Source organism: Notechis scutatus, chromosome 1 (genome assembly GCF_049901735.1).
Source record: "Notechis scutatus isolate UNSWTSFEM ecotype Mainland chromosome 1, rNotScu1.2, whole genome shotgun sequence".
In the NCBI taxonomy this organism is placed as follows: Eukaryota; Metazoa; Chordata; class Lepidosauria; order Squamata; family Elapidae; genus Notechis; species Notechis scutatus.
Genome location: NC_142009.1, coordinates 24,911,049 through 24,925,705, shown reverse-complemented (window position 1 = coordinate 24,925,705; position 14,657 = coordinate 24,911,049). Strand labels below are relative to the sequence as shown.

Sequence of the window (14,657 nt, the reverse complement as noted above, 5' to 3'; positions counted from 1 at the left end):
ATATTCTGACTCTGAAAACCACTTAGAGAGGACTGTAAAGCACTATGAAGCGATATATAAGTCTAAGAGTGCTATTGCTATTCACAACCCAGTTAATACAGTTGTGCCATAAACTAAACACGCTAAGCTACAAACAACCAAGTTGTGTTTCACATGTTGCAACTTAGGTGTGTAACTGACCCAGTTAAAAGCGTTTGGCCCCTAATATTTTTATCCTGCTCTTCCCTGAAATTTACAAACAAGATATAATGCCTCAGCTCTTCACTCTTCACATAGTTTCATCTTGCAGTTTTCTACAACAGAATAACAGAGTTGGAAGGGGCCTTGGAGGTCTTCCAGTCCAGCCCCCTGCTTAGGCAGGAAACCCTACACCATTTCGGACAAATGGTTATCCAATCTCTTCTTTAAAACTTCCAGTGTTGGAGCATTGACAACTTCTGGAGGCAAGTTGTTCCACTGATTAATTGTTCTGTCAGGAAATGTCTCCTTAGTTCTAAGTTGCTTCTCTCCTTGATTAGTTCCCACCCATTGCGTCTTGTCCTGCCCTCGGGGTGCTTTGGAGAATAGGCTTGGCTCCCTCTTCTTTGTGGCAGCCCCTTTTCTGCTCGTATTTCAACGCATTAAACCCTCCAGACGTACCTCTGACTGGACTAGGAGACGTTTGCACACGCAAGAAGCCGGGCCTCACAGTTAATTGCCGCAAAGTCCCAGTTTGCAGGATACTACAGCTGCCGCCAATTGAGTCCCCAAAGTAAAAGCAAACGGTCCCACAGCTGCGCTTGTAAGACTTGCGCCGGTGGGTGGCCTGAGACCGCGACTGTTCTGATTGGTGGAGGCCTGCAAAAATTCGGAGGGACGCCTTCCCAATTTACTGTGGCGGTTAAGGCGGGAAAGGGGCAGGCCTCAGGGAGACCCATTGCTCCAGCTGCTTTTTCGGAAAGCCATGGAGATGAGGCGAAATGGCGAGCGATACTGGCAGGATCATGGGAGCAGTCTGCCAGGAGGAGAAGGCACCGGGATGGGATATTCCGGGGTGAGCCGAAGGAAGAGGTTTCGTGGTGTCCTTCGCCCTTCCTTCACGGCTGCCGCCACCCTCGCAGCTCGCGCGTTTCGATGAAGTCGCGAAGGAAGAAGGGCGGCTTATGCCGACCCGTTAGTTCAGCTTTGGCGGGGATGGAGGCCCACTAAAAGTGGTTTGGAAAAGGGATAGCTCTCGGGGTTGCTTTGTGTCAGGCTCCCATACCTATCTACAAGTCGCTAGCTGGCCTTGAAGCGGGTTTTTTGTTTGTTTTTGTGGCCCAAATCTGGTAGTTTATCTCAAGTCACATTTTGGGGGTACCTCTAGGATTGAATCCTGGGATCTTCTGATGTTTTGCTGGCCCTTCTTTGCTCTAAATTATTTTATCTATCTCACACCAAATATGTATGGACACATAATGTTGGTTTCGTGGACTGTTCAGACTGCATGGGTTTTCACATATTAAAATGCCTAGAGTTCCCAAATGCTGTAGTGCTAATTCATAACCAAAATTTACAAACCATAGTTAGTGGACTCTTTGCCTCCTAAGCAAAAACTGAACTAATGACATTAAAGCTAATATATGAGTTGACCAATGTTTCTCCTTTCTTCACCCAAATTGAAGTGAATGTGCTTTATAGCAAAATATGTAATCTCTTTCAACTTTTTGGTTATACTTCTTGATAATTTTAAATATGTAGTTTTAAACAGTTTCTCCAAAGGTAAAACATTTAACAAATATTAAGTTCATTTTATTGGTAAATTCATTAAAGGCTAACAGTCATACAAACCTCAAGATAGATTTGGTTTTGGAAGAGATTAATACTACGTTTAGTATATTCTTATGTTCATTCTTCCAAGTCTTACCAGTGGTTGGGTCACCGTATGCAGAATATTACTGGTGACAAAGGAGTGTTGAAAGAAGTAATCCGAGATGGCTCTGGTGAGACAGTCCCTCCTGATTCATCAGTATTAGGTAAAGTAGTTGCTTGATTTGTTGTGGTTTTAGGGTCTATCAAATATTGATATTGTATGGTATCTATTTTTCCTTATTTAATTAAGAGCTGGAGAAGGAAGACTAAAATATCATATTTTAATTAGCAAGTGGATCATGTTTTTAAACTATTTGTACCATATGTTCTGAAAAATTAGGCAAATGATCTTCATTAATTATATTTTTATGCTTCTAAGAGGTTATTATAGCTGCACTGTGCTTTAGATTCAAATGTAAAAAAAATGCCAGAATACTCACATAGCACCTGTGTAACAGTACAGGTAAGCTAATAATATTAAAATATATGTGCCTTTCTAGAGAACATTATAGGGGGATTAATTTATCAAATGTGTTTGAGAAGGTTGACTGCAATGGTATGAGAAGTGATAACAAGTAAAATTGAGGTCTGACTTTCCAGATTTTTAATTCCTCAGCAGGAATGTGGGAAGAAAAGTTTATTGAATTAATGTGTGTATAATAAAGCTAATACCCTTCATTATGGACTATTTTGCTTGAATATGGAATTCAGTTGGTTATTGAATGTGATAACAATATATAAGGCAAGTAAACCATACAGAAACAATAAAAGAATGCTTAGTAAATGATTTCACATTGAGTAGAAAGTAGGCAAAGATATGTTCTTGGTTGTTTACAAATTTGTAGATATATAAGGAATGTTTCTGATAATGGAGTGTTATCAGCTGGGACCAAGAATGATTTACAGGAAACATTACATTGCATGAAGCAGTGAAGAGTATGGATCTGAAAAATAATGCATCAAAGATTATTGTTTGAGAGCCAGTCTGGTGGGGTAGTTAAAGTGCTAGCCTACAGATCAGGAGACTGGATTCTAGTCCTGCCTTACACATGAAAGCCGGCTGAGTTACTTGGGACAGTCACTCTCTCTTAGCCTAACCCATCTCATAGGGTTGTTGTTGTGAGGAAAATAGGAGGAGAAAGTATTTATTTTATTTATTTATTTGATTTGTCAGTCGCTTACAAGATAATAGATATAAGTATAAACATGAGTAAGAATACAGGAAATAGGTACGAATAAATGGGGACAATAGGACAGGGACGGTATGGTGCACTTATGCACGCCCCTTATAGTAGTATAACATATATTTGCTCCTTTGAGTTATTTATAAAGGAAGGATAAACAATTGAAATACTATACTGTACTTGATAAGGAAAGCTGAATGAGTGAGTATTCCATTTCATATAGCCTGTGACCCCAAAACTATAATAAATCATATGACAAAAAAACTAGAATAAAATATGAATTAGTATCCCTTGGTAAAATGTAAAGGTAAAAATAAAGGAGGAAAAATGCATGAAGAATCTTACAAACAAATGCTCATAGGACGGCTAGTGATTAGTGAATAGTCTATTAGGAGGAATGTATGTGGAATAAAGTAAAAATGACAGTATATACATGTTTCTGTTTATATGCATATATGGAAATAAGCATATGAAGAAACAAAAGATGACTACAGTGGGAATGGAATACTTATGAAAAGTGTGTAGAAAAAGCTTCAGATGTGAGATTAAGAATAAATGGGTACTGAATGAATGTGAATTAAGTACAAAATAGAGTAGTAGGTACTTTGAAGTGTTTGGTCATATAAAGAGAATCTAAGAGGTTGAAATCACAAACATAAAGAAAGGGGAAGATCAAAAAAGTTGTGGTTGGATGGAGTTGATGTGAGATTAACAAAAAGTGTCAAGTTTAAAGAACAAGACATAGTTGTTTGAAGTATGCGTGGATATAGTAGAAACAAGATGGTTTGCAAGAATATAAAGTTTTGGAGAAGTATAATGAGTGTTGGTATAAAAGGCATTTCTTCTCATTTTTATGTCTTTCTTTGTCTTCGTTTTAATATTTCTACACTTTGCATAACACCATATTCTGTATTCCAAAAGGGAAAAATGTAACAGATAATATGTTCCTTGATTAAAGAATTTAATACAATGCCAAGCATCAACAAACTTCAAAGAAAACATAGCAAAAGTATTCCTAAGGACATTTATACCAGTGAAATTAATATGTTCAATGTTTCTCAATGAAATTTATTTTGTCTCCTCTGATTCTGTTTTTTTCAGTGAAATTTTCAGGGTATTTAGAACACATGGACAGACCCTTTGACACAAATTGGTTCAAGAAATACCCCAAACTCATGAAACTTGGTGAAGGTGAGTGAAGGATACATGACTTAGTGGATATAAATATTTGAGTTTAATCAGTAAATGCTTACGTAGATATCTGATCTAATGCCTTATAACTATTTATCCTCTGTGTGATCTCTATTGTCACGTCTTGAATTATTTCCTGTTACCTCTGAGCAAACTAGTTTGCCATGTGCTCTTTTGCCGTTTCTGTATTTTCTGCATGATTTTCCTTAGTTCAAAACAAGCAGTAATACAGTACGGAAATTCTGGAAATAAGAATTTATGTTTTGTTTTCCTAGATATTACTCTGAGGGGTTTGGAAATTGGATTACTCACAATGAGAAAAGGAGAGTTGGCAAGATTTCTCTTCAAGCCAAATTATGCTTTTGGAACTTTGGGTTGTCCTCCTTTGATTCCCCCCAATTCCACAGTCTTGTTTGAAGTTGAGCTTTTGGACTTTTTGGACTCGGCAGAATCAGATAGGTTCTTTGACCTGCCTCCTGTGAGTTATCAAATTTATATCTAATAGTCTGTATTAGTACTGTTCAATTACATCTTCTGAAATTAGAGGTTTTGAACTATAATTTGTACAGCAGTGCTCCTTGTGAAACTATTTTTTACAAGTAAGCTGCTCAGCGTCACTTCAAACCATGAGATGAGCAGCTAATGTTACCACTGAGAAGCTGTTGAAGTTGGAAATTACTCTCTGCCACGACTATAGGAAAAGTGAAAGCAATAGAATTGGAGGTAGCACTTGAAGGGTCAAAATAATAAAAGACAAAGCAGTTTTCCTGCATCTGACCTATTAAAAAAATCAACTGCCATTTTCTTTTTCTTTTCTTTCTGATATTGAAAGATGTCGATATAATTTCTATTACAGAAACTTTTTAAAATCTTTTTAACATTTTGCTTTTTGTAAACTTTTTAATATCTTGAACTTTAATAAAGTAATTTTTTTAAATTAAAAAAAAAATCAACTGCCTTGTTGGTCTTACATTCAATCTAAGAATGGGTGGATCTTGGCAGTTTTCTTTTCATGCATATTTAGTGCTTTCTTGTTTGTTCTTCTTTCCACATTATTTATGAAGAAAAATGTTGATTTTGATAGCACTAAGAAAAACGAGCCAAACAAAATTACCCCCTATTTCTAGCCAGGATCCAAGAACGCCAACCATACATAGTGTCAAATCTTTGTATTTTCTTTTTCATTTCGCTATAGGGAATGTAGCTGGAGGAGAACAGGTTAATGAGAAATAAGTAATAAATTACAGATAATCCTTGATGTTTGTTAGCTTTGCTGCTGCTATTGAGTGATCATACTTTTCAGTTTATGGAATTGCCCTAAATGGGCATTTACAATTACTCCTTGGGTTACAAATACTCATTCAGTGACCATTCATATTACAATAGAGAGCATTCCATCGTCTAGACAAGACCCTCTCCTGTGTCCACAATATCACTGAACTTCTGATAATGGGAAATAATTAAAAGGGGTCCTAAAAATTGGGCAGATTTGTAGTAGGAAAGGCAGTCTTCTTAAGCCATTTCGGACTTTAAAGAAACTAACTTATGTAGTTTTCCAGCATAACAATTTTAACTGAAATTAATGATTTAATTTCATCATTATTGGGAGTAGTTTCTAACTAGATTGTTGCTTCTCTGCATAGGAGCAACAGGATAAATTTCCACTGGAGAAAATTATAAAGGTAGCAGAAACAGAACGTGAATTTGGCAATTACCTCTTCCGTCAAACACGTTTCATGGATGCCAAGGAGAGGTACAAGCGGGTAAGTAACATTCATGGAATAGGGGAATGAATCATAAACTACGTCTAGAAATTTAAAATTGTATCCTGCATAACAATCTTCTCTTCCTATCCACACCAAAATGTGAATAATTTTAAGCCTATGAAGTCCTAGTCTGTATCAACAGAGGGATAGCATCAAGATCACAAGAAGTGATAGTACAGCTCTATGCAGCACATGTGAGACCACATTTGGAATACTGCATTCTGGTTGCCATGATGCAAAAAAGATACCGAGACTCTAGAACAGGGGTGTCAAATAGTTCTAGTTCCACTGGGTGATTGGACCATTCATTCTTTCTGATGAAGGGATTGTGAGAAAAAATAGTGGGCTCCTCTTGGGCTCCTTTATAGAAGGTAGGATAAAACCCTTAATAAATAATACATAAACCTTTATTTGAATTGTCTCTCAAGTCAGCATCCTTGTTCCCCAACGCACATGGCAGTCAGTGCATTTGTCCAAAAAGAGCATTTCCAGCATTTCTCTTATCACATTTTTTCCCCTCTAATTTAAGCTCATTTTTTTTATCTCTACTCACCAGGCCTCTTCAGTACTCAATCGTATATGTGCTAAGGAGACTGAAAAAGACAAAGTTGATGCTGCCAGGCTTCTGGTCTTCCTGAACTTATCTTTTGCTTGCTTGAAGTTGGAATGTCCAGAGCGAGCCCTGGCCTATGGCAAAAAAGCCTTAGAGCTAGACGAAAAGAATGCTAAAGCCCTCTTCAGATGTGGCCAAGTAAGGAGGGTATTTCTTCCCATTTTGCATATCTTGCAGAATTCTGAGGGGTTTTGTTTTTTTTAATTAAGTCAGACTAGCTTTGCTTCCTGCTTGGAAATTGTTAGGGCAGGTCTGGGTAATGGAAACCATGAACTAAGCCTATAATTTGCTAAGAGTATTAAAATGTTTCAGCTTCCATCATCATCATCATCATCATCATTTTACAGTAATTATTTGGTATTTCATATTGTAAATTGACTATAAAGACCACTGAAATTTGTACAACAATCCTCATTTTAGCTCTAAAAGTGAAAATAGGTTGTGAAAAGTTTCCCAGTTTTATTCACCATGAGATACTTATACAGTGTCAGTGAATGGCATCAATATATGAAGAGATTTAAAGCAAATAATTTTAACAGTAAAATAATTTTATGGAAAATCTACTTTATTCTTTACAAATTGCATTCTAGTATGTGATGTCTAATTCTGCTTTTCTTTTCTTATACAGAAATCTCAGATTGAAAATTATGTTAATATCTTCTGTTTCTAATATAGTTAACATTTGTTGACCGGAAGCCAAACAAAAGTAGTTAGGCAATGATTTAAATTACATATCATTATAATCCATAGTTTATTAAAACAATTCTTACTTAAATACAATTTCTGGGAAACCAGTTAAACCATAAACCATGATTTACAAACCACAATAGTTAGATTTACACAGTGTTAAACCCATCTTTTAAAAACAGGTACTAATATGGAGACTATGGATGCTAAGTGACCGTAGATCTGTGCTTTGCTTGTAAATGTTTCCTATTTGACATAGGTAAACAAATGGTTAGAAGAAAGTTTTCTAGGCTAGAGAGTGTGGGAAGAAATCTCATCAATTTGATTTTGACAGATTGTTGTATTGTGTTTGACTATGTGCTATTTTATGATGTTCCCCCTCCCCACATTGCCTAGCTTTCATTCTCTATGTGTCTGCAACATGCTGTCAAAACTGATAATGAATAATAGTCCTAAAATGTCCATAATATGAACTTCTTGCTTACAATCAATAAGGCAGAATTGCAAATAATTCCAGCTTGCTCTATGAACCTGGCAAAAAAATAAAATCCTTACCTTGTTTTACCCTTCAAGAGAAGTGATCAAACTGCAATTGCAACATGTACATTCTGTATTTCCAGGCATGCCTTTGCTTGACAGAGTATGAGAGAGCCCGAGAGTTTCTGGTCAAAGCTCAGAAAGAACAGCCCTTCAACCAAGATATTAATAATGAATTGAAAAAGCTGGCAAGGTGATAAGAGCACTTACTTGACTGCTATATTTTTGTAACAAATTAGCTGACTTGGATACTCATTCACTGACTACTTAGACTCATGATAATGGTTCAAATTTATTCCTTGTAGCTATTCAATCCTTAGTATTCTTCTAATGATTAAACTATATTGGACTGAATAAGTGAGCATACCAAATAGGCAGAAATAGCAATAGTTTGCTACAAAGTACAGGTGGTACTCAACTTACAACCATAAGTGAACCCTGAGTTACAGTCATAAGTTGTGGCAATTGTTATATAAGTCGTCATTCCCAATTTTATGGCCTTTTTGTGGTGGTTGTGAAGCAAAACCTTTTTTTAACCAATGGATATTTTCACTGTTAACCAGCAAAAAAAAAAAAAAAAAAAAAAAGCTGAAAATTATAGTCACAAGCTGGGCCCTGCAAATGACCATAAATGTAAGCCAGTTACTGAGCACGTACAGTGCGATCACGTGACTGCATCGACATGATGTGTGGCCATCAGAACTTTGAATCTAGGTCATGTTGATCTGGGGAGGTCATAACTTCAAATGGTCGTTAAGTGACAAGTTGTTAAATGAGAACTACTTGTAGGTTAAGTGTGGAGATGATGAAGCCTGTTGAAACACTGATCAAATGCCAATAAAAAAATCTGTTTCAGTTGTCCAGAGTTTAGAAATACTGCTCTTACGATATGGGAAAGTTTCCCCATCATTCTGAAGCTCCCCATTTGTTTCTTTAGATGATTTCCCTCTCTGTTCTTTGCTAAGTGCAGGTTCACTTAGTTTTGTTTTTTTTTTTTCTGGATAACACAGCTGGAAAAATGCCTTTATTTGGAGAGACTAAAATCCATTTTCCCCTGGACAGGACACTTTAATGCTAACTTTGTAGCCTTTCAACAGAATGCTAGGAGAATTTCACTGGTTCTTTCAGCTAAAGGGGTTTGCAAACCTACTCAAAAAAGAACAGGAATGGTTTTGGTTGGCTTTTGACACAACTGGCTTCTTTGTTTAGCAAATTATTTTGCTTCTGCTTTACAAATGTTGAGTGTCTTCTGGAATTTCAGGCTTAAAAGGTCATTTATCAAGGAATCATTTTATTGGCTACTAGAAATGTATTAATACAATTTAAATGATGCACAACATACTCAACTATTAAATTACTAAAATAACTTTAATTGATATAAACAATAAAGATAATATAAATGATAATAACAGATACTAAATTTCATTAAATGATGGTGCATAAGCGCACCATCGTGCCTACCATCCCTGTCCTATTGATTCTTTTTATTTTTCTTATATGTATCCATTTCATGTATTCATAACTATGTTTATACTTATACCTATTATCTTGTAAGTGATTGACAAATCAAATAAATAAATAAATAAAAAATAAATGTTCATTATATTCAGCTGGAAATCTCTGTTGTGACTCCTGATGAGTATTGCATTATAGTCAGTCTGATTTTAAGATTCATTAAACTAAGTGCAAAACCTGACAAGGTGCAGTTCTTGATGTTATTAGCCACGCTCACAGAGTTCTGTAGTTCCAGAGTAAACAGTTGCATGTTTAAACTTTCAAAATGTCTGCTTTTTAAAAACAAATTGATGGCACCCCAATGCTGAAACCATTTGCTTTAACTTTCAGCTGTTACAGAGATTACATGGAGAAAGAGAAGGAGATGTGCTGTAAAATGTTTGCCTCACTGAATTCTCATTCATCAAAAACAAACTTGGAAGGTAATAAGATTGCTCAGAGAGTTGGAGGTATTGGTCTTTATGTGATTCTGGGTTGCATCTTGAAGACTTACTCTCTTATGCATACACACATCTGTTTATGCATGACATTTGCATAGATCAGACAGTGTCTTGCATGTCATTTATTTACTCTGTAGTTATTCAACTATTAGGCATAAACTATTAGGCATAAATGTTGCTTTGCAACCCACCTGCCATTCTGTTTAAATGGCTGAAGTGTTAATCGCTCCTACATATGAGTCCAACAGTGATTTCATTTTTTATAGTTTCTCCAAATATGTGGGATAATTGGAAGTTGTACATTCTTGTTCGATAGTAATATTATCCATGACCATTTCCATAGTTTGCTGTAACTAAATCGCACTATAGACTAAGCATGTAGACTAGCTTAGGCATACTGGTCAGTCATTGACCTTAATTTGAAAACTTCAGTTACTGTTTTTTAACTGTTTGTGACAGTTTGAGCAATAATTCTGATAACTAAATTCTCTATTTGGAATCTAATAGTAAAAGTGGTTTTGGAGAGAAGGCAAGATAGTGCTAATGTTTTTTATTTAGAGGTTTGTTGTCTAAGTAAAATAATGTTTTGTATTTGAGCTCGACTCCTAGTAATTTTGTGGAAACCAGCTCATGTGTACTCCGGAGATCCTTTTTGATTGTGCAATTGCTGGGTGGGAATGAAAAAGATGAATTGATCAAGTGATTCTCAGAATGGATGCAGGGTTTCTTCTTCCATGCTTTTTTTCTTTTTTAATCAGTTATGTGTAAAGAAGGCTTTAAATTTGAACCATTCAAATGAAATGACAAGATTTCAATATTGAAATTCAACTTCATTGTGAAAGTCCCAGCACATAACATTTTGGAGGAAGGTCATATATTGCTGCTTTTTTTTAAAAAAAAAAATTGAAATGGCAAATGCTACATGAGTGTATTTACAAGTATACAACAATGTATTTGGTTTGAATTTCTCAGATATTTTGAAAATAGTCATCCAGCAAAAGAACTGTGAACAAACTAGTGCTAAGTAGACTAAGGGTAAATTGAACTGGGTCTCAAGGACAAAATAAAACAGTGTTTGAGGGAAGGCTGCAACCCTGTAGTCCTTTAAGTTTAAACAGCTTATTCAGGAACATGGAATAAAGACCACTTACTCTGAGTCCGTAGGACAACACCCAACTTACTCTCCTGTCCATTTTTCCTTTTCACAGAATTTAAGGTACACATTTGCCTATTTAATAAGTAAGGGTTGAAAATGAAGTATGAAAACTGAGAGACAAGCTAGAAAGTCTTCTGAACCTCTCCATTATGTTACCACTGATGTTTTCCACCTGGATGAGCACAAAAAAGTGTGCAAACCTTTTTTTTCTCTCACTCTCCTGGGTACCATGTGAACAAAATTTGGACTGACAGTAATGCCTGTAGAGGTGAAATATGAACAGTCATTGCTGTCTGCTTGCTCTCCTCTTTTTCTTGTGGTGTAATATGGGACTGGCCATAAAAGGCACAGTCATCATTTTATATTTTCAATTGTTACTGAGTTCTATCTATTGGCAACTCAAAAAAGTCTGCTCAGTGAACTTTTTCTTGCTGCATTGGGAGAGCAAACAAAAGACATTAGAACTATTTGCAGAAGTAATTGCAATCTTCACATTCTGCCTTGATGCCTTTCTTTTTTTTTTTTTTTCAGCAAGGATTGGGCCCACATCTGTCTTCTCCCTCTAAAATATTTTGCTACCCTATATACCAGTTATGCATTAATGGATGAGATTTCAAGTAAGGGGAGATGCAGGGGGAAGAAAAAGAATAATGATTTGCTTATTCAACCTCCCTAGGAGTTGCAAAAAAATGACTGCAGTGAACATGTTTGCATATTCCTTTGCTTCTTTTCAGTGGGTGGAATGAAAGCGTTGACTTGTTGGGCTTATTTGCCAACATGATATATTTGGGAGGAAAAGGAGTGATTTCCTCAATGACTAATTTTATCTGTCTAGTACTAGAAAGATAGTAAGAAATGACAAAGGCATTTGTTTATAAATGCAGATATAGGGATCAGTAAGAGAACAGAGCTAGGAATAGCCTTCCATGTAACTTGCATGCCCATTTTCAGACTATTCTAACCTTGTACCCTTTCCCTGCTTGGGTACAGTAGTAGTATAATAGAGCATTAACTATACTATTGGTTGTTTGATTGTCTCCTCTCATCCACTTCCTTGCCTTTCCTTCAAAATAAAAGTATAATTAGACTTTCAATCCAGTGATTTAAAGACATGGGGACTTGGTAACTTATTAATTTACAAAATTTCTGAAGCATGATCATTATAAAATATTGTTTCTACAGTTTGACAACAAAAGAAATTCACCGAGATTAAGTCATTATATGTTGGTAATTTCAGAATCTGGCGGTGCAGAAGAAAGCTGAACTTAAAACGGGAAGAAAACCATTTCATTTTACGTATGATGTATATCGTTTTTGTAATACGTATATGGAAGAGCTATACTTCATTTGAAATATTCAAAGCGTGAATTACATGATTTTATATGCAAATAAGCACCATGTTTGCATAAGGATATTCTTATTAGTGACATTATGTTGAAAAGAAGACTTGTTATAAAAGGAACTCTGTCTCCATTGAAACATATTGATAACTGATTACTTGGAGAGAAACTTATTTTTCCTATAATTTCCTGCCTTACAGGATTAGGTTCCTTAGGAGGATGTAAGTTTGAAAGTATTATGTTTTATGGTCGCTTGAAAATGCTCTTAAAGAGTGATATTCATGAGTTAGAAAAATAAATATGTCTTGAGAGAACGTTCCAGCATGTTTGGTGTCTATTCATTATCAAAATTCTTTTGGTATAAAGCATAGCAATACAAAGGCTCTTATTTTTGCCTTACAAACACAATTAAGGGTTTTTGCCTAGGGCTTGAAGTGGTATGTAATAAATAGTGGTATGATACTATTTATTATGGTTTTTGTGAAGCTGCCTTGAATGGGGCATGTTACAAATATAATAGATAGATAAAATTTAATAGTATAACATCACAGATTTTTCTAGATATTTCAGCTTGGTGACTGACATGAACTTGTACATTAGCCTTGGTGGCATAGTGGTTAGAATGCAGTATTGCAGGCTAATTTTGCTAACTGCTGACTGACAGCAGTTGAGCAGTTTGAATCTTACCAGCTGAAGGTTGACTCAGCCTTCCATCCTTTCAAGGTCGGTAAAATGAGGACCCAGATTGTTGGGGGCAATAGGCTGACTCTGTAAACCACTTAGAGGGGGCTGTAAAGCATGATGGAACAATATATGTCTAAGTGCTATTGATATTAATGCTGTTGCTACATACAGTACTAGTATTGTATTGGGTTGCACTGGCAAAATGCAATCATTTTAAAATGTATTTAAAAAGAATAGTGGATGGGCATTAAATACATACACTTTGCTTTAAGTAGAATTGTGGGCATATTGTGGTAAATGCAGTGTGAAAATTAGTGGCAGCAGGTGGCAGCAAATCCCTTCCTAATTTATCTTTGCTCTAATATACTGTATATTCTCAAATGTATTTACTTCCACATAAACTGGTTAAAATGCTTCAAAATATTGAATATATTGTGTGAATTTGTATCTGTGAATATATAATTTAAACATGCTTGACCTATTTGATTATTTAATGGATTATTTTGAAGAACTACTTTGAATTTACAAAATATAGAATGCTGGACTGCATTAAAATTAGTAAGCTGATATGGAACTGAAATCCTCTCTAGTGGGGATTGATAGAAGAATGAAGGAAGAAGAACATTCATGATGGGATATTTTTGGGATTATTAGAATTTCTCTTCATTTTATATATTTAGTTCAGACTGTCTGAGGACTAACACTTCAAATTTATCATCCTAAAATACTGCAATATGATAGTGTAGTATTGTGTCACCCTAATCATGCAGTTTCTCTCCCCCCCTATCTGTTGGACATATCTAGAAAATTTCAGGAAGTATATATATAATACACACACACACACACACACACACACACACACACAAAACAAGCATGCAACCATATTTAAAACTTCAATCTATTCAGCTGTAAGAATATTTACTTTGAAGTTTTTAAATTTAGTCCTCACCCCAATCAACATGCCCTTCAATTCTGTTTTATTTCTGCATGGAAGTTGCTTCATTGAAATTACATTTGTAACTTCTACAGAACAAATACCACATTTTTCTCTGGGAGAATTTATAGGGTTGTTGGAAGAATATGTCATGTATATGACGTTTTTTAAATGTCTGAAGCTAAGTTTGGGGAATTTAGATTAGAGGGGTCAGTGATTAAAGACACAGAGCTTTTCAACTGGAAAGCTGACAGCTTGGGTTTGGGACCCAAGCACAGTGTGACAAGAGTGAGCTCCCATTATTTGCCCCAGCTCCTGCCAACCTAGCAGTTCAAAAGCATGCAAATGTGAGTAGATAAATAGGTACCACCTCAGTGGGAAGGTAACACCGTTCTGTGCGCCTCCGCATATAGTCATGCTGGCCACATGACCACAGACAATACTGGCTTCCTCAACTCCCTCAGAAACAGAGATGAGCACTGCCCCCTAGAGTCAGACATGACTAGCAGGGGTGGGATACAACAGGGTTAACTACCGGTTCGGGATTTACAAGCTTCCCTACCTGCTGTGAGCCGCACGCCTGTTAATCGTCATTAGCACGCTGCTGCCCGAGAAGCAGCCTTTGAAACAGCCCTCTTTTCTTGTTTTTTAAAGATCAGGTAAGAGCCCGGGTGGGCAAAAACATCAGCAGACATAGAACCGGTTCTATGTCTGCTGCTCTTCAGAGCTACCGGTTCTACAGAGGTGGACAGAACCGATAGAAACCCACCCCGATGACTA

The 14,657-nt window shown here is 36.1% G+C and overlaps 1 protein-coding gene across 2 annotated transcripts; it reads left to right on the top strand.

The window, feature by feature from the left end:
* Window positions 1-851: 851 nt before the first annotated feature.
* Window positions 852-12,568, top strand: FKBP6 (FKBP prolyl isomerase family member 6 (inactive)). Of its 2 annotated transcripts, XM_026671461.2 has the most exons (9): window positions 852-1,033; window positions 1,880-1,994; window positions 4,116-4,205; window positions 4,481-4,683; window positions 5,849-5,968; window positions 6,528-6,722; window positions 7,892-8,001; window positions 9,654-9,745; window positions 12,157-12,568. In XM_026671461.2, the coding sequence occupies exons 1-9, from the start codon at window positions 944-946 to the stop codon at window positions 12,180-12,182; spliced, it is 1,041 nt and encodes a 346-aa protein (XP_026527246.1). In that variant the 5' UTR covers window positions 852-943; the 3' UTR covers window positions 12,183-12,568. The 2 variants fall into 2 exon arrangements, with proteins under 2 accessions (XP_026527246.1, XP_087815157.1); XM_087959031.1 differs by lacking the exon at window positions 12,157-12,568 and having other exon boundaries at window positions 856-1,033; window positions 9,654-9,890.
* Window positions 12,569-14,657: the final 2,089 nt, after the last annotated feature.

Excerpts from the sequence above, each read along its gene's own strand:
- FKBP6 (XM_087959031.1), top strand. The coding sequence starts at position 944 with ATGGAGATGAGGCGAAATGGCGAGCGATACTGGCAGGATCATGGGAGC. Across the intron at positions 1,995-4,115 it reads TCCTGATTCATCAGTATTAG|TGAAATTTTCAGGGTATTTA; the intron begins GTAAAGTAGTTG and ends TGTTTTTTTCAG. Across the intron at positions 4,684-5,848 it reads GGTTCTTTGACCTGCCTCCT|GAGCAACAGGATAAATTTCC; the intron begins GTGAGTTATCAA and ends TTCTCTGCATAG.